The sequence below is a fragment of the Leptodactylus fuscus genome, chromosome 6 (assembly GCF_031893055.1).
Source record: "Leptodactylus fuscus isolate aLepFus1 chromosome 6, aLepFus1.hap2, whole genome shotgun sequence".
NCBI lineage: Eukaryota > Metazoa > Chordata > Amphibia > Anura > Leptodactylidae > Leptodactylus > Leptodactylus fuscus.
The window spans coordinates 159,454,255-159,477,836 of NC_134270.1; the positions used below are offsets into that span (position 1 = coordinate 159,454,255).

A 23,582-nucleotide genomic window follows, 5' to 3' on the forward strand; every position below is an offset into this window, starting at 1 on the left:
AATGCAAAAAATGCTAAATTCCAGCGGTACAGAGTACCACCTTTTACACCCCACCCTAGGTCAAGAACATTGATAGAATTCTAAGAGGAGATTTGGCGTGCTGCCTCACATCTCTCATCACTATCACAATCCTTCCAGTGAATTAGATAGAATGTTATCCTTCTGACTTTCTCTGATGCCCTTGTCCTTAAACTCATCCTCAGGGCAAAGAGAAGCAGGAATATAGACAAGAGTCCTGGAGAACTGATCTAGAGCCAGAGGCTTCAGATAAGATACACTGAAGGAGTTACTGTAGGTAGCGAAGGTGGAAAACATACCTTATCACAAACTAAGCTCATCTGCTTCAGTGCCTGAAATGGACCCGAGAAGAAATTAGCAAATTTGTAAGAGGGATCCTTCATGCAGACAACCAGGGTTGAAGGTTGTCCCTAGGTACAATTAGAACTTTAGAAGACACAGGTTAATAGAAGTATCACACCAGTGCATTTAAAGCAGAGGACTTGTGGGCACTTCTGTCAGGGTGCTATCACATGCATTTTATCCGGTTACCTCTGATCTCAGATATTATAGAGCAGGGGTAGGGAACGTACGGCTCTCCAGTTGTTGCAAAACTACAACTCCCAGCATGCATACTTGCTCTGCAGTTCTTGGAACTCCCATGGAAGTGAATGGAGCATGATGGGAGTTGTAGTTTCACAGCAGCTGGAGAGCCAAAGGTTCCCTACCCCTGTTATAGAGCATGTACGGTAACTTTTGCTGTCATGCTGTATGTCTTTTGCTCTAGTACTTTGTTCATATATTATGACATATATTTGGTAGGTGATGTCTGCTGTGAAGTGCCCCAAAACTTAATAAAAAATAAATAAATGGGATATATTGTATTGCATAAGGGATAAACGTACTGAGTGACGCAGACAAATCATTCACCTTAAAGATAAGTGAAGTGGAATCGAAGGGGTTGGCGAGCAGGTGAAATTAAACATACCACCTGTCCTGCATCTCTGCCAATAGGGGAAATACAGTGGGATGGTATCCATTAGTGCTGGGAAAATTATTTAGTCAGAGCTTTGCACCCCATGACCACCCCAAGCTGTACTGTGTGAGTGGATTGGGAGGAGAAAATATCCAAGTCTATGCTTCCAATGGTCCGTCCACAGCGACACCTGTCCCACCTCCTCATGAATTGGGGAAGAAACATGTATGTGACAGAAGTAAACCTAATAAAGAGGGATCTTTACACTTCTGCATCATACCCTTCCAGGCCAACATCCTCTTCAGCCTTCAACTGGAGAGAACTCTGAAATGCTTGGCAAAGAGCAATGGCCACATTTTTCTAAACCTGTCCTTTCATCACCAACATGGAACATCTTGAAAGCCCAAGAAAACCAGTCTGCTTCCAGAACACAACGTGATTGAATAGGGAACAATAAAGCCAGGCGCTAAGGGTCACCAGGGTCACCCAAGTACAAGAATCTTTACCAGATCAGAATCTCCTACAGATAGACCCGCATTACTAAGAAGGCAAGAGAACTCCACATTTTTTTCATATAACAAAACCAGGCAACAAGTTACAATTCATAAAGGATTTAGAGCATCTGAACAAATGTCTAATAAATGACAATTGTTTGGTTCTAGGTCCACAATTGCTTCTTCCTTTACCTGCAGTTGGCTCTTTAGACATCAGAAGGATCATGTTTCTTAATGTAGAAAAAGTCTCCACTATTTCTGCTTGAAAGAATAATATTCCTGAGATGCAGAATCAATTTACAAATTTCTCACACGCGTCTCTGAAGTTATCCACACAGGACATGAATACAATATCTCAGAAAGTGCCTCATTTCACCACTCGTCTTACCATCAGCCATTGATGCCAATCCTTGGACATTCGCTCCCTTCAAGCCAACATCTTGTCTGTATGAAACACATATCAAGCATCCTAAAGCTGGACTGATTTCTTTCTCATCACATGCAGAGAGTTAATGATGCCAACAAACCCCGCATAAAATTATGTTTTCTTCCGATTAGAGTGAACTGAGAGCCATCATGCTGATCTTTGCTCATCTTTTGCGAAATCACTGACAATTTTAGCCTTGTTTTGCTACATAAGCAAGCAGAAATTAACCAGAAACTGCTTTATATCCGGAGACTCAACAGTCATTGTCCTGGTCTAACGTCGGTCTCATCAACTATTCTGATTTCAATGTTTGGGCACATGTAATGTGAAATCTGATTGGCTTCGTGCCTTCTACTTTCCAGAATAGAAGCCTGAACCTTCTGGTCTTCTGAAATTGTCAAGAAGACAATGGCAAACCTAAGTTCATGCAAAACTAACTTTTTGTTTCCTATCTTGGCTGGGTCACTGTGTGCCCATAGATGAACTATTCATCAGTGGGACAATCAGATTTTTTTTGTCATTTCCTTTCGACACAGTTGTCCGGAAGATGTTTTGGAAAGCAGGTGGAGGCCATAGCCATAATGGTTTTCTCTGATATTGTCATTCTCTCATCGATGATCAGATGTTGAGAACTTCCAGCTCAGCAGGATCTTATCTTCCAGCAAGGGCTGCTTCATTCTCATGTCAACAGTCTTCATCTTATGGTACTGGTTCTGAATGGGAAATGCGATCGAATCCAGGCCTGTCCATCTGCAATAGAACATGGACTTTCTCTTATTCATTACACAAGACGACTTCAACAAAGGTTAAAATATTCTCTCCCAGCTTTCTTTCCAAAACCTCAAAAATAACGTCAAAGGAACTTTTGCTCTGCTCATGCATCTTCAGGGCACCAAACCATTGTGAAGGTTATTCTCTCTCTTTGTACAGTTTATGGTCAAGAGTCCCAGATTAACCCATTTGTGTGTTGGCAATAGACGAACAGGAACCTGATTTATCTGCAAATTGCATCTGAATCTGGACCAAGACAGAGAGTCACTGGTGTTTACACTCTTTGACTTCAACATGGGACTTCCTCCAGATCTGATAAGAGATTAAAACCTCCCTGATCCAAACCATTTCTAGCATGAATTAAAATGCTGACCCAACACGTGGATCACTTTACCACTTCTCTCCAGGTGATAAAGTCTGGCTGTCCTCCAGGAATATTTGCGTGAAAGTTCCCTCTTAAATAATATGCTCCTTGCTTCTTAGGTCCATTTGAGATACTGAAGCAGATTAACCTAGTTTGTTAGAAGATACACCTAACTCCTTCCATGTATCCCATCTGAAGGCTTTGGCTTTAAAATTGTTCTCTGGGACCCTATTGGCATGCTACCTCCAGATGTCAGGTCTTTTGGTAAGCAAATATTATCATTCTTGTGCTTAATATACACAGTCCAGTAATATTAATGTGAGCACCGCCTACTTTTAACGTCAACGTTAAATAACCAAAAGCAGAAGACACGTGTCATCAGCCATCTGGGTGCACTCATCATTGTGGAAGGCACGATGGATCAACACAAGTATGCATCTATCCTTGCGGACCATGTTCACCCCTACATGCAAATTGTTTTTTGCTCAGGATGATGGCATCTACCAGCAGGACAATGCGACGTGTCATAAAGCTCGTAGTGTACGTGCGTGGTTCAAGGAGCACCAGGATGAGTTTACCGCCCTCCCTTGGCCAGCAAATTCCCCGGACTAGAACCCAATTGGGAATCTGTGGGACCACCTTGATCGGGTTGTTTGCGCCATGAATGCCTAGTGCAGCTGGCCAGGGCACTGGAGTCGGCATGGCTCAACATCCCAGTGAACATCATCACAACATCCCCTCTCTTCCTGCACGTCTCACAGCAGTCCACTCTGCCAAAGGGGGTTATTCTGGATTGTGACAGGTGGTCACATTAATGTGACTGCACTGTGTATATAACCATCAGATAACTAGCCTCCTCAAGAAGGTGTCCCCAATCTTCAAGCCCCAACTTGATAGCGAGGAGTTTGTAGTCCCGAATAGAATAGTTCTGCTCTGCAGAAGAAAAGGTCTGATGGAATCAACAGGTCAGGTTTTTTCTATTGGATCACTTTTGGCTCAGAACTGCTCCTACAGAGAAAAGTAAACCTCAAGGACGAACTACTTAGAGACATTGGTGAGACAGTTCCAAACAGATGCTGAAAAAAAAGACTCTCAAGTTCTTGAAAAGATTTAGATTGCAGTGTTCAGTTCCTGGCAAGCACTCTTATCAAAAAGTGAAGATAATAGTGCAGAGAGAGGAGAGAAGTTGACAAAGCCCAATAAATGCTGGATAGCTCTCAGGCCCGGAGGACAAGGCCAGCCGAGGACTGCAGCGGCTTCTCAGGATCCATTTGTAGGATGTGTCTGAGGTCACGTAGCCTAAAAGGTAGAGTTGATTTCTTCTTTGCCTGTAAAAGGGATAGACTTTTCATTCCATGTTTTTACTTGTTTTTGATTATTCTCTACATTGCAGATACGTATTGAAGACATGAAAGCTATGAAGAAACATACATGCAATTATGAATTATGGAATTGCTTAAAGGGATCCTATCATTCAGAAGTAATTTTTTTCTGCCTAACACTTTGGAATAGCCTTAAGAAAGGCAATTTGTCTCCTACCTTTAGAAGTGGTCTCCGGCCCGCCGTTCGGTAGAAATACCGTTTTATACCAGTATGCAAATGAGTTCTCTCCAATGCGTCCCCAATGCTGCCAGAGAACTCTCCAGCGCTGTCTCCATCTTCTTCAGGAACGATGTCTTCCTGTTTCTTCTTCCGGTGCAGGCTTTGAAAATTGTAGGCCTCGGGCCATTTTTCTTGCCAGCCTACAAGCACTATTATTATACTCGGGGGTCTTTTCAGACCCCCGAGTATAATGATCGGAGGCCCGGGAGAGGTAAAGGGACATAATAAACGTGTTACTTACCTTTACCACGCTCCAGGCAGGCTTCAGGCCTAGTTGTGTGATGTTCCTGATGTCACATGACCGGGCCCTGCATCCCGGGTCATGTGACGTCAGTACATCATTAAAGAAGGCCGACAGCACCCAGGACTACAGCGAAGCGAAGAGATAGGTAAGTAGTACTGTTTTTTTATGTTTGTATTCCCCCCGGGTCTCTGATTATTATACTCTGGGGTCTGAAAAGACCCCAGAGTATAATAATTGTTCATGGGTGTTCATTATGGGGCATAATACTGTGTGCAGGGGCCACTATGGGGTACAATACTGTGTGCAGGGGCCACAATGCGGCATAATACTGTGTGTAGGGGCCACTATGGTACATACTATTGTGTACAGGGGCCACTATGGGCATAATACTGTGTGCAGGGGCCACTATGGGACATAATACTGTGTGCAGGGGCCACTATGGGGCATAATACTGTGTGCAGGGGCCACTATGGGACATAATACTGTGTGCAGGGGCCACTATGGGGCATAATATTGTGTGCAGGGGCCACTATAGGGGATAATACTGTGTGCAGGGGCCACTATGGGGACATAATACTGTGTGCAGGGGCCACTATGGGACATAATACTGTGTGCAGGGGCCACTATGGGGGATAGTACTGTGTGCAGGGGCCACTATGGGGGATAATACTGTGTGCAGGGGCCAGTATGGGGTATAATAGAGTGCGTAGGGGGGGGGGGGTTGGTCGGTCGAGGTCTTCAGTGTCTGTCAGGAAAGGTGGGCCCCTCCATTCCTAGTTACGTCACTGCATGGAGGTGCAGATGAAAATGTATGGGAGAGCTGTATCTAATCCTATGTGTGATGCTGCCTGTTGAACAATCCTATACTGCGTTGTTATACTGTCTGCTGAATCCGTGTGATACTGTCTAGAGCAGGGGTAGGGAACCTTCGGCTCTCCAGCTGCTGTGAAACTACATCTCCCATCATGCTCCACTCACTTCCATGGGAGTTCCAAGAACAGCAGAGCAAGTATGAATGCTGGGAGTTGTAGTTTTGCAACAGCTGGAGAGCCGTATGTTCCCTACCCTTGGTCTAGAGAGTTGCTGTATCTAATCCTATAATGAGTAATACTCTCCTCTGAGCCACATAGCTAATACTATTATATGTGAAGCTGTATGCTGTATCTAATCTTTTTTTTTTTTAAATGTAGATTGTGAGCCCCATATAGGAATCAGAATGTACATTTTTTCTCCCATCAGTATGTCTTTGTAGAGTGGGACCAAATCTATGCAAACACGGGGAGAAAATACAAACTCCTTGCAGATGTTGTTCCTGGCGCGATTCAAACCCAGGACTCCAGAACTGCAAGGCTGCAGTGCTAACCACCATGTTGCCCCATATCTAATCTTATTTTATTTAGCGTACTGTAAAGCTCCATCTTAAGCTGGGTTCACACTAGCTGCGTCTGTTACAATTTGCATTATTTTAAATTGGAGATCATGTAGTGTCTGTGTTTTTCCTTAAGTGTCCGTTTGCAAAGATGTCAAAGATTTTCAAGCGGACAGCAAAATACTACCCACGGACAGTAAAGGACACTACATGAAGTCCCATTTAAAATAATGCAACTTGTAACAGACGCAGCTAGTGTCCGATACTAAAATCTTGTGCGGACATTAGCATTGGACACCGACGCTAGTGTGAATGCCCCCTTATTCTGCAGCGCTTACAGACATTGTTGTCACTGTTTGGAGCGAAGCAGGAATCCTGCACATACATACTCCTTGCATATGTTGTCCTTGGTTGGATACAAACCTCCTAGGACTCCAGCGTTGCAAGTCATGTGTGATAATGTCTGTTGAATTACTGTATCTAATCTTATGTATTCTCTGCTGTGCTGTGTATCCAATCTTATCGTGTGATACTGTCTGTTGCACCTGTCCAGTGCGATACCGTGTTCTGAGCTGCTGTATCTAACCTTGACATGATACAGTCTGCCGAGCTGCGGTATCTTATCATTTCATGTATGACACTGTTCCCACAGCACATGACAATCACCCATGTAGTCCCAGCCTGTAACAAGTTTGCCCTCTTGTATCCTGGACAGATAAGACATAGTCCTATACCAGTGGCTGAGGACTAAATGCTGATACTGTCTCTTTAAACCTCCCCTCCCTCCTGACTGTGTCCTCAGCTAGGAGCTGAACAATGAAGAAATGGTGGACTGAACCATTCCTTGAATACGGGGGGAAGGGGTTGCTGGAGGCATTTTCTCTTCTAATGTGACTGGTGTAAATGAAAGGAGACTGAAGAGCTGTGGCCCCATGGCGGGGGGCTCCTTGGGGGCTGGTGCGGGCTAGTCTGGTGGGCACAGTGAGAGGTGACCGCAGGGCTGCAGGTGCTGAGGTGGGCTCTTCCATGGTCACAGGGGTGGGATTGCATTTGCTTTCTGACCTGGATGAGGAGAGAAGCTGCTGAACCTGTGCAGGGAGGGAGGGGGCATGCACAGAAGGGGCACAGGGTCATAGAGCGGTGCACAGCAGGCACACAGATCTGCTGCTCAGGTGGGTTTGGGGCCCATTTTTATATACATATATGTTTTTTGTTTTTTTTATTTGACCATAGGAGTGCAGACAGGTAGAGGGTTAGATCCCCTCCCCCACACCTGACTTACCGTATATTGATGCAATTCTCTGATTATTATTATTTTAGTGCTATGTGCAGGGACTCGGGAGCTGGACGTCACCGGAGACACATTATCCCTCACCGAGCCTGAACCAGAAGCTGCTATTCCGGAAGCTGCTGCTTTTACGTCAGAGATAGAGAGAGAGGTACAAGGTATCCATATACCGGAGGTGGGGTACAAATTATATTTATATCAGAAAAGGGGGTGCATATTATTACGGTATATCAGGATCGATACATTATATTATACCGGGAGAGGGGGACGCATAAGATAGATATAGGGTATCAATATATATCGGCATTGGGAATATCAAAGAACTGGAGATACAGATTATTTTTTATCAGTAAAGGGGGTGTGTAGTATTATTATTATGCCAGGAAATTGGGGGGGGGGGGGGGGCATTATATTATACGTTAAAGAGGTACAGGGGTATCAATATACCGCAAATGGGGCACCAATTATTTTTAAATCCGGAAAAGGGGTGCATATTGTTATACTATGAAAGGGGAGATGCATTATATTTTAATAGGGGAGGGGGATACATTATATTATGTCAGGAGAAGGGATATGTTAGGAAGGTGCAGTGTGTCAATATACCAACGATGGAGATGTTGGAAAAGAGGGGTACAAATTATGTTTATATCAGATAGGGGGTGCGTATTATTATACTGGGGGGACCTTATATTATATCAGGAGAGGGGGATACATTAAACATATACAGAGTATCATTATACCAATGGAGGTGATGATAGAGAAGAGGGGGGATATGTTATATTTATATCCGTAAAGGGGGTGCATACTATTATTACACCAGGAAAGGGGGCAATACATTGTATTATTATAACAGGAGGATACATGGGAGAGGTATCAATATACCGTTGATGGGGATATCGGAGAAGAGGGGGTACGAATTATAATTAAATCAGTCAAGGGCGTGCATATTATTATTATTATATACATGAAAGGGAGAGATATGTTGTATTATGATATCATTAGGGGGCATACATTAGATTATTATACTAGGAGAGGGGGATACATTAGAGAGGTATTACTAATAATAGAGGTACTATCAAACTGATGATGGGGATATCAGAGAAGATGGGGTGCAGATTATATTTATATCAGAAAAGGGGGTTTATATTTTATTATGGTAGGAAAGGGAAAGATATGTTATATTATTATATCAGGAGTAGAGGGATACATTAAAGAGCTACAGGGTATGAATATACTGAGGTTGTCAGAGAATATGGGGTATAAATTATATTTATATCATAAAATGGGATGCATATAGTTATTATTATTATTACGAAGAGGTACAAAATTCTTTTATCAGGAAAGGGAGATTCATTGTATTGTGTTATATATATATATATATATATATATATATATATATATATATATATATATATTTATTATTAAATCAAGAGAGGAGGGGACACATAGTAGTATAATACTCAGAGAGGGGGTGAATATATTACACTATCACCCAGGAGAGAAGAAAGATACATTGTATTATTATATCAGGAAAGGTAAGGGTAAATTATATATGAGAATACATATGGTAGTATCAGTATACCCAGAGGAAGTAGGATACAGTTGTACTAGGCTGGGGTTAGTATACATTGTATTATGTCAGGAAGGGAGGGTATTACTCCCAGGTAGTAGTGTCTATCATTTTCCTGGGGTAGTAGGGGATTACTATATCTAGCAGAGGGTATTATTCCCAGGTAGTAGTCTCTGCTGTCTCAAATATCATGTCCTCGCTCTATCTGAAACTAAATCTCTAAGACTGAACTACTACTGTTTCCACCATCTAATAGATCTGTCCCTGATATATCCATTGCAGTCTCAGGCCTTACTATAACTCCTAGGCAGTATGCCCACTGCCTTGGAGTCATGTTTGACACAGACCTTTCCTTCACATTGGATCACTCACACGTTCATGTCACCACCACCTCTAAAACATCTCCAGAATACACCCTTTCCTCACCAGAGATACACTAAAGACACTTATTGTCTCTCTGATTCATTCTCGCCTTGACTACTGTAACTCCTTACTAATCGGTCTTCCCCTCACTAAACTCTCCCCTCTACAATCTATTCTGAATGCAGCGGCCAGGCTCATCTATCAGGCTAGACGCTACAGCGATGCCTCCGGTCTGTGCCAGTCACTACATTGGCTGCCTATTCATTATAGAATAAAATATAAAGTTATCACCCTCACCCACAAGGCTCTCCATAATGCCGCACCTCCCTACATTTCCTCCCTCATCTCTGTCTACTGCCCAACCCGTGTTCTCTGTTCACTCAATGAGCTAAGACTTACATCCTCTATTATCAGAACCTCCCACGCTCGTATACAAGACTTCTCCCGAGTTGCACCACTTCTCTGGAATGCTCTACCCTGGACAATCAGATTAACTCCCAATTTCTACAGTTTCAAGCGCAAATTAAAGACACATCTTTTCAGACAGGCTTATCACCATTCCTAATGTAAACCCTGTACCATCATTAGAATCCCCAAATTTAACCCCCCTCTGTCCCCGCTCCCACATTTCCCCACATGATATGATACCATTTCAGGCTAACTCTATATGTCCAAGCTCCATCCACATGTTAAAGGACACGACTGGTGACGGCTATATATTTTTGTTTGTGTAATGACAGTCACCTCTATTACAAAACTGTCTGAACACTGTATAAGCAATGCCGTCCCTGCTACCTCTTGTGTCACCCCCTCTACCTCATAGATTGTAAGCTCTTGCGAGCAGGGCCCTCAGTCCCATTGTGTGAAATGACTTTCTTTGTAATGTATCTTTCTGTCTGTTTTTGAACCTTACAAATTGTACAGTGCTACGGAATATGTTGGCGCTATATAAATAAAATTTATTATATTATTATTATCATTGTCCTGGGGTAGTAGTGGATTACTATATCTAGCAGAGGGGTATTATTCCCAGGCAGTAGTCTCTATCATTGTACTGGGGGTAGTAGTGGATTACTATATCTAACAGAGGGGTATTATTCCCAGGTAGTAGTCTCTATCATTGTCCTGTAGTAGTGGATTACTATATCTGGATTGTATTCTCTTTTACTATTCTGGATTCAGTAGAGGGGCATTCTACCTGGGTGGGATTCTCTGTAATTGTATTGGGTGTAGTAGAAGGCTGTTATACTCAGGTGCTATCACTATTATGGTGGGGGGTATTATAGTGGTCAATGTACCCTGATGTCTCCCTCCTTGGTGTCTCTCACAGGATGGCATGCTGTTTGAAGGACGAGTTGCTTTGCTCCATCTGTCTGAGTATTTACCAGGACCCGGTCAGCTTTGGCTGTGAACATTACTTCTGTCGTAAATGCATCACTGAGCACTGGAGCCGGCAGAAGCACGGGGGCACCTTGGACTGTCCTGAATGTCGAAGAACCTTCTCTGAGCCCACACTGTCCCCTAGCTTGAAACTCTCCAACATCGTAGAGAGATATTCTGCCTTTCCCCTGGACGCCATTCTTAGTGCACAGAGAAGCTCCTTCCCCTGCAAGGACCACGACAAGGTGAAGCTCTTCTGCCTGACAGATCGCGCCGTTGTGTGCTTCTTCTGCGATGAGCCCTCGCTGCACGAGCAACATCAAGTGACCAATGTGGACGAGGCCTTTGAGGAACTTCAGGTGAGTCAGGTGACACGAGGCGCAGCTGTCCTTACTAATACAGAGGTAACCATTCTCTATTTTCTTCAGCACTTTCTTAGCTTCATCGGTTTGTAATGAAATCGAGTTACCATTCAGGAATCTGAGAAATCTAGCTGACAACCCTTGGGGGTGTTGTATTTACTAAGGTATTAAACTTGGACAATTCCAGGGTTTTAGTTTGCCTTAAACAGCATAGTTTAGCAGAGCTGGAGGTGAAAAACACTGGTCAGTCTGTGGCTGATCCAGCAGAATAGTGAGCGCAGCTCTGGAGTATAATACAGTATGTAACTCAGGATCAGTACAGGATAAGTAATGTAATGTATGTACACAGTGACTGTACCAGCAGAATAGTGAGTGCAGCTCTGGAGTATAATACAGGATATAACTTAGGATCAGTACAGGATAAGTAATGTAATGTATGTACACAGTGACTGTACCAGCAGAATAGTGAGTGCAGCTCTGGAGTATAATACAGGATGTAACTCAGGATCAGTACAAGATAAGTAATGTAATGTATGTACACAGTGACTGCACCAGCAGAATAGTGAGCGCAGCTCTGGAGTATAATACAGGATGTAACTCAGGATCAGTACAGGATAAGTAATATAATGTATGTACACAGTGACTGCACCAGCAGAATAGTGAGTGCAGCTCTGGAGTATAATACAGGATGTAACTCAGGATCAGTACAGTATAAGTAATGTAATGTATGTACACAGTGACTGTACCAGCAGAATAGTGAGTGCAGCTCTGGAGTATAATACAGGATGTAACTCAGGATCAGTAATGTAATGTATGTACACAGTGACTGCACCAGCAGAATAGTGAGCGCAGCTCTGGAGAATAATACAGGATAAGTAATGTAATGTATGTACACAGTGACTGTACCAGCAGAATAGTGAGTGCAGCTCTGGAGTATAATACAGGATCAGTACAGGATAAGTAATGTAATGTATGTACACAGTGACTGCACCAGCAGAATAGTGAGCGCAGCTCTGGAGAATAATACAGGATAAGTAATGTAATGTATGTACACAGTGACTGCACCAGCAGAATAGTGAGTACAGGTTGAGATTTAGTCATGTGACTATTGACATTAGGTGGGGGATGGGGGGGAGTAAGCTGTAGCAGGAGCTATAAAGTTTGAATAGACTACCCTTAGTTTGGCTTCACAGGTACAGGTTTTGTAAAGTCCTAAGTTATTGCATCCACAATATCAGCAAGCAGCACCGCAATATCCCGTCTGGATGGTTTTTCTTATCTGTTAGTATAGATGTGTTCATACTGTGCAGTAACTGTACCATTACCTTCTATACAGTCCTGGCTGTGTGCTGTAGCAGGGTCTCCATGTCCATTGAGCTGTGTGCCCTGACTGTGGTAGGTGCTTGCTCAATCCCCATACTCACAGACATTAGTGTGGACCACCACCAGTGTGTCACTGTGTGTACTGACCCCATTGTCCTCCCACCTACCAAACTAAGTGACCATGAGCTGAGCACCAAAACATACTGCATGCTGCATGACCTATATATACAGGACACAACTCCCATCATGTGCACCATCAACTCTGTACACACTTACCATTATTTGATGTATGACCTCAATATACAGGACAGAACTCCCATCATCTGCTGCATTCATGGACATAACTCCTTTCATTTGTTCTATGACTTGTAAAGAATAGAACTTCCATTATTTGCTGCATTACCGCTGTGTATAGGAAAAGAATATGCAAACTAGTCGTCATTGCTAGAAAACAGGAAACCTGTGCCTGTATTTTCCAATAGGTGGCACTAGAGGCACGGGTTTCAGTTTTCAGAAAGGCCTCTAAGTCTCCTTACACTTGCATGATGGTCTCTCCAAGAAGTGGTATCTCCATCTTCATATTTAGGACACAACTCCTGTCATCTGCTCAGTGACCTCTACATACAGGACAAAACTCCCATCATCTGCTTCTATGATGTCTACGTACAGGACATGATTTCCATTGTCTGCTACATGACATTTACATACATGACACAGCTCCCATCATGACCTCTACATACAGAACATAACTCCCATCATCTGCTTCCATGATGTCTACATACAGGACACAATTCCCATCCTCTTCTGTTGGTCATTTCAATAGGGTTATCACCCAGCTCTCCAAAGGTTGTGTATAAAATCTGCACTTTCGCACCTGCCCTCCACGTGTTCTGCTGTGTGTCAGTCTTCACTTTAAGTCTGCCATTCTATTCATTAACCATAATATAAGATACAGCCAGTTACAATGCTGTGCCCATGGTGAGGATCTGTGGGGTCTTTTATCTCAGGAAGACTATAGATTTGGATGGGTTACTGTCCACCCTGTCTGACCCCCTACGGTAATGTGTGTGTGTGTGTGTGTGTATATATGTGTGTGTGTATATATATATATATATATATATATATATATATATATATATATATGTAAATTATACTGTATATTACACATACACACATTATTATATTATGTTATTATGTATGTGTGTATAATATATATATATATATATATATGTGTGTGTATACAACCACACACACCATGGACTGTCACAGGGTCGCTAAAATAGTGTATACACATACTAATACTTCTTCTTATGTAAAGTGACTGCATAGAAAATTCTACACATGTAATAATTCTGCTATTAAAGATGGAAATGACAAGCAAAGTGATGGTGAATGATATTCCTGTAGTAGGGGGATGGATATTGATGGTTGATCAAGGTGAGCTGTTCAGGGTTTACTATTGTAGCTGCAACACTGGTGTAAACATGGCGCATCTTTGGTAGAGTCTTATAACAAGGGGCATGTCTTAAATGTGCCACAATATGCCAAACGTGTCATAAGCCAAAGAAAAGGTGGTGTAAACTTTGACTAGACAGTGTGAAGATCCACCAGATGTATCATCCAGCATCAGTCACTGTGATAAATCTGGAGTAGTATGAGACTGTCTGTCTAAGTTTACATTGTGTAACTATTAGTAAATTTGGACGTCTGTGTTTTGCCTTTTTACTTCCTCAGAGAGAACTGAAGGAGCAGCTACTAGCGCTGCAGGAGAGTGCACAGGGCCACACGGAGGCGCTGCAACTGCTGAAACGTCAGCTGGCCGAGACCAAGGTGAGCACTCCCTTTCTGGTAATCTTGTAAGACTGTCCATTATGACACAGCTCACATGGACTCTAGCAGCAGAGAGTAGATTCCAAAAATGTGACCATTTATATAGAGAAATGGCAGTATACATGGATAGCAAGGCGAGAGGCGGCCCTAGAGGAAGATTGCCATAAATATATCATAATAGACCTGCATAAGTCTACAGTCAAACAGCCGACCATATGTGTCATTTTTTTGTTTCTCCAGTCACATGTTCTCCGAGCTGCATTAACCACACTAAATATCCTGTATTCTAAGCATCTTATCTACATGAGGATCATCAACAATACAGACCCCATATTCCCAGCATCCTCTGTACATGGGGATTATACACACTGCAGACCCCATATTCCCAGTACCCTCTGTACATGAGGATTATACACACTGCAGACCCCATATTCCCAGCATCCTCTGTACATGGGGATTATACACACTGCAGACCCCATATTCCCAGTACCCTCTGTACATGAGGATTATACACACTGCAGACCCCATATTCCCAGTACCCTCTGTACATGGGGATTATACACACTGCAGACCCCATATTCCCAGTACCCTCTGTACATGAGGATTATACACACTGCAGACCCCATATTCCCAGCACCCTCTGTACATGAGGATTATACACACTGCAGGCCCCATATTCCCAGCACCCTCTGTACATGGGGATTATACACACTGCAGACCCCATATTCCCAGTACCCTCTGTACATGAGGATTATACACACTGCAGACCCCATATTCCCAGTACCCTCTGTACATGGGGATTATACACACTGCAGACCCCATATTCCCAGCACCCTCTGTACATGAGGATTATACACACTGCAGACCCCATATTCCCAGCACCCTCTGTACATGAGGATTATACACACTGCAGACCCCATATTCCCAGCACCCTCTGTACATGAGGATTATACACACTGCAGACCCCATATTCCCAGCACCCTCTGTACATGGGGATTATACACACTGCAGACCCCATATTCCCAGCACCCTCTGTACATGAGGATTATACACACTGCAGACCCCATATTCCCAGTACCCTCTGTACATGGGGATTATACACACTGCAGACCCCATATTCCCAGTACCCTCTGTACATGAGGATTATACACACTGCAGACCCCATATTCCCAGCACCCTCTGTACATGAGGATTATACACACTGCAGACCCCATATTCCCAGTACCCTCTGTACATGAGGATTATACACACTGCAGACCCCATATTCCCAGCACCCTCTGTACATGAGGATTATACACACTGCAGACCCCATATTCCCAGCACCCTCTGTACATGAGGATTATACACACTGCAGACCCCATATTCCCAGCACCCTCTGTACATGAGGATTATACACACTGCAGACCCCATATTCCCAGCACCCTCTGTACATGAGGATTATACACACTGCAGACCCCATATTCCCAGCACCCTCTGTACATGAGGATTATACACATTGCAGACCCCATATTCCCAGCACCCTCTGTATATGAAGATTATACACACTGCAGACCCCATATTCCCAGCACCCTCTGTATATGAGGATTATACACACTGCAGACCCCATATTCCCAGCACCCTCTGTACATGGGGATTATACACATTGCAGACCCCATATTCCCAGCACCCTCTGTATATGAAGATTATACACACTGCAGACCCCATATTCCCAGCACCCTCTGTATATGAGGATTATGCACACTGCAGACCCCATATTCCCAGCATCCTCTGTACATGGGGATTATACACACTGCAGACCCCATATTCCCAGCATCCTCTGTACATGGGGATTATACACACTGCAGACCCCGTATTCCCAGCACCCTCTGTATATGAAGATTATACACACTGCAGACCCCATATTCCCAGCACCCTCTGTACATGAGGATTATACACACTGCAGACCCCATATTCCCAGCACCCTCTGTATATGAAGATTATACACACTGCAGACCCCATATTCCCAGCACCCTCTGTACATGAGGATTATACACACTGCAGACCCCATATTCCCAGCACCCTCTGTACATGAGGATTATACACACTGCAGACCCCATATTCCCAGCATCCTCTGTACATGAGGATTATACACACTGCAGACCCCATATTCCCAGCACCCTCTGTACATGAGGATTATACACACTGCAGACCCCATATTCCCAGCACCCTCTGTACATGGGGATTATACACACTGCAGACCCCATATTCCCAGTACCCTCTGTACATGGGGATTATACACACTGCAGACCCCATATTCCCAGCACCCTCTGTACATGAGGATTATACACACTGCAGACCCCGTATTCCCAGTACCCTCTGTACATGAGGATTATACACACTGCAGACCCCGTATTCCCAGCACCCTCTGTACATGAGGATTATACACACTGCAGACCCCATATTCCCAGCACCCTCTGTACATGAGGATTATACACATTGCAGACCCCATATTCCCAGCACCCTCTGTATATGAAGATTATACACACTGCAGACCCCATATTCCCAGCACCCTCTGTATATGAGGATTATGCACACTGCAGACCCCATATTCCCAGCATCCTCTGTACATGGGGATTATACACACTGCAGACCCCATATTCCCAGCATCCTCTGTACATGGGGATTATACACACTGCAGACCCCGTATTCCCAGCACCCTCTGTATATGAAGATTATACACACTGCAGACCCCATATTCCCAGCACCCTCTGTACATGAGGATTATACACACTGCAGACCCCATATTCCCAGCACCCTCTGTATATGAAGATTATACACACTGCAGACCCCATATTCCCAGCACCCTCTGTACATGAGGATTATACACACTGCAGACCCCATATTCCCAGCACCCTCTGTATATGAAGATTATACACACTGCAGACCCCATATTCCCAGCACCCTCTGTACATGGGGATTATACACACTGCAGACCCCATATTCCCAGCACCCTCTGTATATGAAGATTATACACACTGCAGACCCCATATTCCCAGCACCCTCTGTACATGGGGATTATACACACTGCAGACCCCATATTCCCAGCATCCTCTGTACATGAGGATTATACACACTGCAGACCCCATATTCCCAGCACCCTCTGTACATGAGGATTATACACACTGCAGACCCCATATTCCCAGCACCCTCTGTACATGGGGATTATACACACTGCAGACCCCATATTCCCAGTACCCTCTGTACATGGGGATTATACACACTGCAGACCCCATATTCCCAGCACCCTCTGTACATGGGGATTATACACATTGCAGACCCCATATTCCCAGCACCCTCTGTATATGAAGATTATACACACTGCAGACCCCATATTCCCAGCACCCTCTGTATATGAGGATTATGCACACTGCAGACCCCATATTCCCAGCATCCTCTGTACATGAGGATTATACACACTGCAGACCCCGTATTCCCAGCACCCTCTGTATATGAAGATTATACACACTGCAGACCCCATATTCCCAGCACCCTCTGTACATGAGGATTATACACACTGCAGACCCCATATTCCCAGCACCCTCTGTATATGAAGATTATACACACTGCAGACCCCATATTCCCAGCACCCTCTGTACATGAGGATTATACACACTGCAGACCCCATATTCCCAGCACCCTCTGTATATGAAGATTATACACACTGCAGACCCCATATTCCCAGCACCCTCTGTACATGGGGATTATACACACTGCAGACCCCATATTCCCAGCACCCTCTGTATATGAAGATTATACACACTGCAGACCCCATATTCCCAGCACCCTCTGTACATGGGGATTATACACACTGCAGACCCCATATTCCCAGCATCCTCTGTACATGAGGATTATACACACTGCAGACCCCATATTCCCAGCACCCTCTGTACATGAGGATTATACACACTGCAGACCCCATATTCCCAGCACCCTCTGTACATGGGGATTATACACACTGCAGACCCCATATTCCCAGTACCCTCTGTACATGGGGATTATACACACTGCAGACCCCATATTCCCAGCACCCTCTGTACATGAGGATTATACACACTGCAGACCCCGTATTCCCAGTACCCTCTGTACATGAGGATTATACACACTGCAGACCCCGTATTCCCAGCACCCTCTGTACATGAGGATTATACACACTGCAGACCCCGTATTCCCAGCACCCTCTGTACATGAGGATTATACACATTGCAGACCCCATATTCCCAGCACCCTCTGTATATGAAGATTATACACACTGCAGACCCCATATTCCCAGCACCCTCTGTATATGAGGATTATACACACTGCAGACCCCATATTCCCAGCACCCTCTGTACATGGGGATTATACACATTGCAGACCCCATATTCCCAGCACCCTCTGTATATGAAGATTATACACACTGCAGACCCCATATTCCCAGCACCCTCTGTATATGAGGATTATGCACACTGCAGACCCCATATTCCCAGCATCCTCTGTACATGGGGATTATACACACTGCAGACCCCATATTCCCAGCATCCTCTGTACATGGGGATTATACACACTGCAGACCCCGTATTCCCAGCACCCTCTGTATATGAAGATTATACACACTGCAGACCCCATATTCCCAGCACCCTCTGTATATGAAGATTATACACACTGCAGACCCCATATTCCCAGCATCCTCTGTACATGAGGATTATACACACTGCAGACCCCGTATTCCCAGCACCCTCTGTACATGAGGATTATACACACTGCAGACCCCATATTCCCAGCACCCTCTGTACATGAGGATTATACACACTGCAGACCCCATATTCCCAGCACCCTCTGTATATGAAGATTATACACACTGCAGACCCCATATTCCCAGCACCCTCTGTATATGAGGATTATACACACTGCAGACCCCATATTCCCAGCACCCTCTGTATATGAAGATTATACACACTGCAGACCCCATATTCCAGCACCCTCTGTACATGGGGATTATACACACTGCAGACCCCATATTCCCAGCACCCTCTGTACATGGGGATTATACACACTGCAGACCCCATATTCCCAGCACCCTCTGTATATGAAGATTATACACACTGCAGACCCCATATTCCCAGCACCCTCTGTACATGGGGATTATACACACTGCAGACCCCATATTCCCAGCACCCTCTGTATATGAAGATTATACACACTACAGCCCCGGTATTCCCAGCATCCTCTGTCCAAGTGAATCATTCACACTGCAGACCCCGTATTGGCGGGATCCACTGTACATTGGGTAGATTCCTTCATATTGTAGGTATCATCCATATTGCAGACCTCATGCTCCCAGTATACACCATATACGGGAAGGAATCCTTCATATTTTAGAGAATATCTAGACATGTCTACTGAACCACATGAGAATGTTGATCCCATCCATGTCCAGTTATCTCCATTTCCTTAGGCATATGACTACATTGATGGTGTTGTCTTATCCTTTGCTCAGTCTTCAGCCAAGAGTTTGCGTGCCACCATTAGTGAGGCCTTTGAGCGTCTGCACCGTCTATTACGAGAGCGTCAGAAGGCCATGTTGGAAGAGCTGGAGTCAGACACAGCCCGGACCCTGACAGATATCGAGCATAAGGTGCAGCGGTACAGTCAGCAGCTGCGCAAGGTGCAGGAGGGGGTGCAAATCCTACAGGAACGTCTGGCTGAGAGCGACAAGCACACCTTCCTGGCTGGCATCTCCTCGCTGTCTGAGAGGTAGGTGGGGGAAGGGCACAACATTCATCATCCTGTGTCTATCAGAATATTAACATCCTAGTCTTTTCATTATATCTGTTGGTGCAGACGTTGGGGCCTCAGCATGAAGCCGTGCTGTCCCCCGGTACCCTATGACAGAGTTTTTTGGCTGAATGCTGATCCTGGTGATAGAACAATTTGATTATAACACTAGAGAATATGATCTGGGTGCATTCTGCTCTACTATCTCCAGGTTAAAAGGAAAGATTCATGAAACCAACCTAACCTATGAGGATTTCCCAACCTCCAAGTACATGGGACCCCTGCAGTACACTATTTGGAAATCTCTCTTTCAAGACATCCATCCTGGTAAGTCATTCTGTGATGGTGCCGGACCACCCCACCCCATCCCATCCTTGTGTTATCTGTTTATTCAGTCTCTTATTAGGAAAGCCATGATAATATAGTAATATGGCCGCCATTACTGTCTTTACTTAAGCAGCAATATGATAGAAGGCCAAGTATCACCTATGTCATGGCAGTCATATTGCTTGTCGCCCAGCTTTCTGGAATGTAAACATCTAGAGAGAACACTGAAATATAACAGTGCCCAATGGGGAAGAGATTCATGGGGACATGAAGGGGAATGGCGATAAGAAACCAAACACAGCAGTGACTATGTTACTTTCACTTCACATGCCTCCGTTTCCCTGACATCAATAGTAATGGTTCTTATCATATTCTCTTCCCAGTTCCTGCAGCTCTGACCCTCGATCCAGTAACGGCCCATCAGCGCCTGATCCTTTCTGATGACTGCACTATTGTAGCCTATGGTAACCTGCACCCCCAGCCACTCCAGGACTCCCCAAAAAGGTTTGACGTGGAGGTGTCGGTCCTGGGGAACCAGGTCTTTGATGGCGGGGTGCATTACTGGGAGGTAGTAGTCTCAGATAAAACCCAATGGATGATAGGACTGGCCCATGAAGCGGTGAGCCGGAAAGGAAGTATCCAGATCCAACCTGGGAAAGGCTTCTACTGCATAGTAATGCATGATGGGAACCGTTACAGCGCCTGCACCGAGCCCTGGACGCGACTCAACGTCAAGAGCAAACTAGAGAAAGTCGGGGTCTACCTGGACTATGACAAGGGGCTACTCATCTTCTACAATGCAGATGACATGTCCTGGCTTTATACCTTCCGTGAAAAATTCCCTGGAAAACTATGCTCTTACTTCAGTCCTGGACAGAGTCACGCCAACGGCAAGAATGTACAACCGCTACGGATCAACACCGTGCGAATATAACGGTGTCCAGCGGAGGAAGAGGTCCTAGATACAAGAGCTCATGATGGGGTGTGTATAGGACAATGCTCATAACACCCCAAGATGAATGGGGAGAAGCATCCTCCATGATTGTCTCCAGCCTCAACTTTCACCCTTCACGAGTCTCTGGTATTAACCACCGATCAGTCGTATTGTGGCAGCCCCTCCCTGCAGATGTTCACAGGATGGGGTTGGTTGAGTCTTGCTCATGTCCTCTGACCATTAGATGAATGTTCATGTCCTAACCAGACTTGAGGAAACACGTGCCCCTTCGGTGTCCGCCTGGTGACCTGCAGGGGGGAGGTTAATAGTCCTAGTAGATGCCTTACCTCAGATCATTGCTTTATGTCATACAATAATGTGACACTAGTGACTGGTGGAAGTCATAGTGATCCTGAGAGTATTATTATAAAATATTAATGGAGGGGCATTGGAGATTTTATTCTGTGATTTTTGGAACCACTGGTGAGATGAGTCCTGAGCCAAGATCCGGCCCAGTAATGTGCAGACAATCGCACTATACACCTTGCTGTATCCACATGTTCTACTATATACAGCTAACCGTATACTCAGTGTAGTGCAACAGGGAGGTATCCTTGTTATCCCGTATATAAAGTTCTGCAACGTTCTAACACTTTCGAGATCTTTGCTTTCTGTCATTGAACAGGAACTTTTAGGTTCGTGTCTAGAAGCTGAAAAATCAGTCCTGGCTTAGTCCTGTTCATATGTGTGATTAGGACTGTATTCAGTGAAGACAGATTTACGACTGAGCCTATATTCACACAACCATAGTCCAAAACGGCTGTGAAAAATGGACGTTTATCACGGCTGTCTTGCATCTCAGGGGCGGCCATTTTCACAGATCAGTCATATACTACACTGTATGGAAGTATCTGTGAAAGTGGTAAAAAATAGAGCATGACCTATATTTTGATGGCCTATTATAACGGACTGTCAAAGTATCAGTTATGTGAAGAGCCCCAAAACCGCTGCTAATTTTCGTGTGTGAATATAGGCTGTCAGGATAGTTCTCAGCCTCACTGACATGAAGTCTATTACTAAAGTCAAACAACTTTTCACTATAAAATGATGAAACTTCATGTACAAGAGACTGGAGCGAGCCTTTAGAAGGAAAGAGCAGAGGCCTTCTCCACTATAAAGTATAATTATTACACAGAGGGGCCGCTCCCTCATATTACATAAGCAGCATATGAATGTGGGCGAGGAAGGGTCAGCGCGCTGCAGCCTGGGGCGTCAGGTTGCCTGAGGAAGGAAAGATGAATGTAAAGCGGTGGCTGCACCGTCCATGGCGGGATATAATAAAATGATTTGTTTAGTCCTTTGTTAGTGGGATTCTGTTATGTGGGTCAGTGAGTCCCGTGGGGTTATCAGATCTCTAAATCTATCCGTAGGGTAGCAGAAAAAAAGACACCCCCTGCACAATACAAGTCTCCTGCATGGGAGGAACAAGTCACCATCTGTGTCAGCGCCTGGGAGACCGAAGTAAACAAACACCGCAGCAGTCTGCGAGCACCAAGAATATGCGGACACTGAATATATATATATATATATGTATATGTTATTGTACGCTGCATTACTGCTATACTAACTGCACACAGAATGCTGAGGTCCTTGTGAGCCCATCTGTCAGCGACAAGGTGACCTCTTCATACCTGCCTCTAATCTGAGATTATTGGAAATAACCTTGGAAAGAAAGGAAGAGTGCAAGGCCAAGATGGAGGTAGCCACACCACCAAGTGTACAAGAATCAAGTGCTGGCACACTCTGCACTGGCCATGCTGTGATATAATTGATTATTTTTAATATTACATTTGGGTCGGAGCTGCTTCAGAAAACAGTCAGAATTGGCTGGTTTGAGCCATAGCTTTCACCCACAATTCCCGATGGCCAGCTCTGGATTTCAGTCTTTGCCTTGCAAAGGTTGAAAACGGTGGCCGACTATGCAGCGATAATTGACATATTACAGGTTGAAATCTCGCAGCACAAGATATTTTGCACTGCAGGGTTGATCTGTATATCACTAGCATATGACAAGACTGTGTGGCCTAACCTCTGCATCTCCTCCTGCAGCCTTATTCACTGGTATCCAGCTGTGCTGACGTTCCCTTTCACTACATGGAGCAGGGAAC

General features: G+C 44.5%; 1 protein-coding gene across 2 annotated transcripts; it reads left to right on the forward strand.

The window, feature by feature from the left end:
* Positions 1-7,308: 7,308 nt before the first annotated feature.
* LOC142208912 (E3 ubiquitin-protein ligase TRIM62) lies at positions 7,309-22,823 on the forward strand. 2 transcript variants are annotated; one of them, XM_075277766.1, is made up of 7 exons: positions 7,309-7,416; positions 7,565-7,690; positions 10,796-11,204; positions 14,265-14,360; positions 19,876-20,132; positions 20,365-20,480; positions 20,864-22,823. In XM_075277766.1, exons 3-7 carry the CDS (start codon positions 10,797-10,799, stop codon positions 21,412-21,414), a joined length of 1,428 nt encoding a protein of 475 aa, XP_075133867.1. In that variant the 5' UTR covers positions 7,309-7,416; positions 7,565-7,690; position 10,796; the 3' UTR covers positions 21,415-22,823. The 2 variants fall into 2 exon arrangements, with proteins under 2 accessions (XP_075133867.1, XP_075133866.1); XM_075277765.1 differs by having other exon boundaries at positions 7,565-7,683.
* The last annotated feature ends 759 nt before the right edge of the window (positions 22,824-23,582 follow it).

Excerpts from the sequence above, each read along its gene's own strand:
- LOC142208912 (XM_075277766.1), top strand. The coding sequence starts at position 10,797 with ATGGCATGCTGTTTGAAGGACGAGTTGCTTTGCTCCATCTGTCTGAGT. Across the intron at positions 11,205-14,264 it reads AGGCCTTTGAGGAACTTCAG|AGAGAACTGAAGGAGCAGCT; the intron begins GTGAGTCAGGTG and ends TTACTTCCTCAG. Across the intron at positions 20,481-20,863 it reads CTTTCAAGACATCCATCCTG|TTCCTGCAGCTCTGACCCTC; the intron begins GTAAGTCATTCT and ends TTCTCTTCCCAG.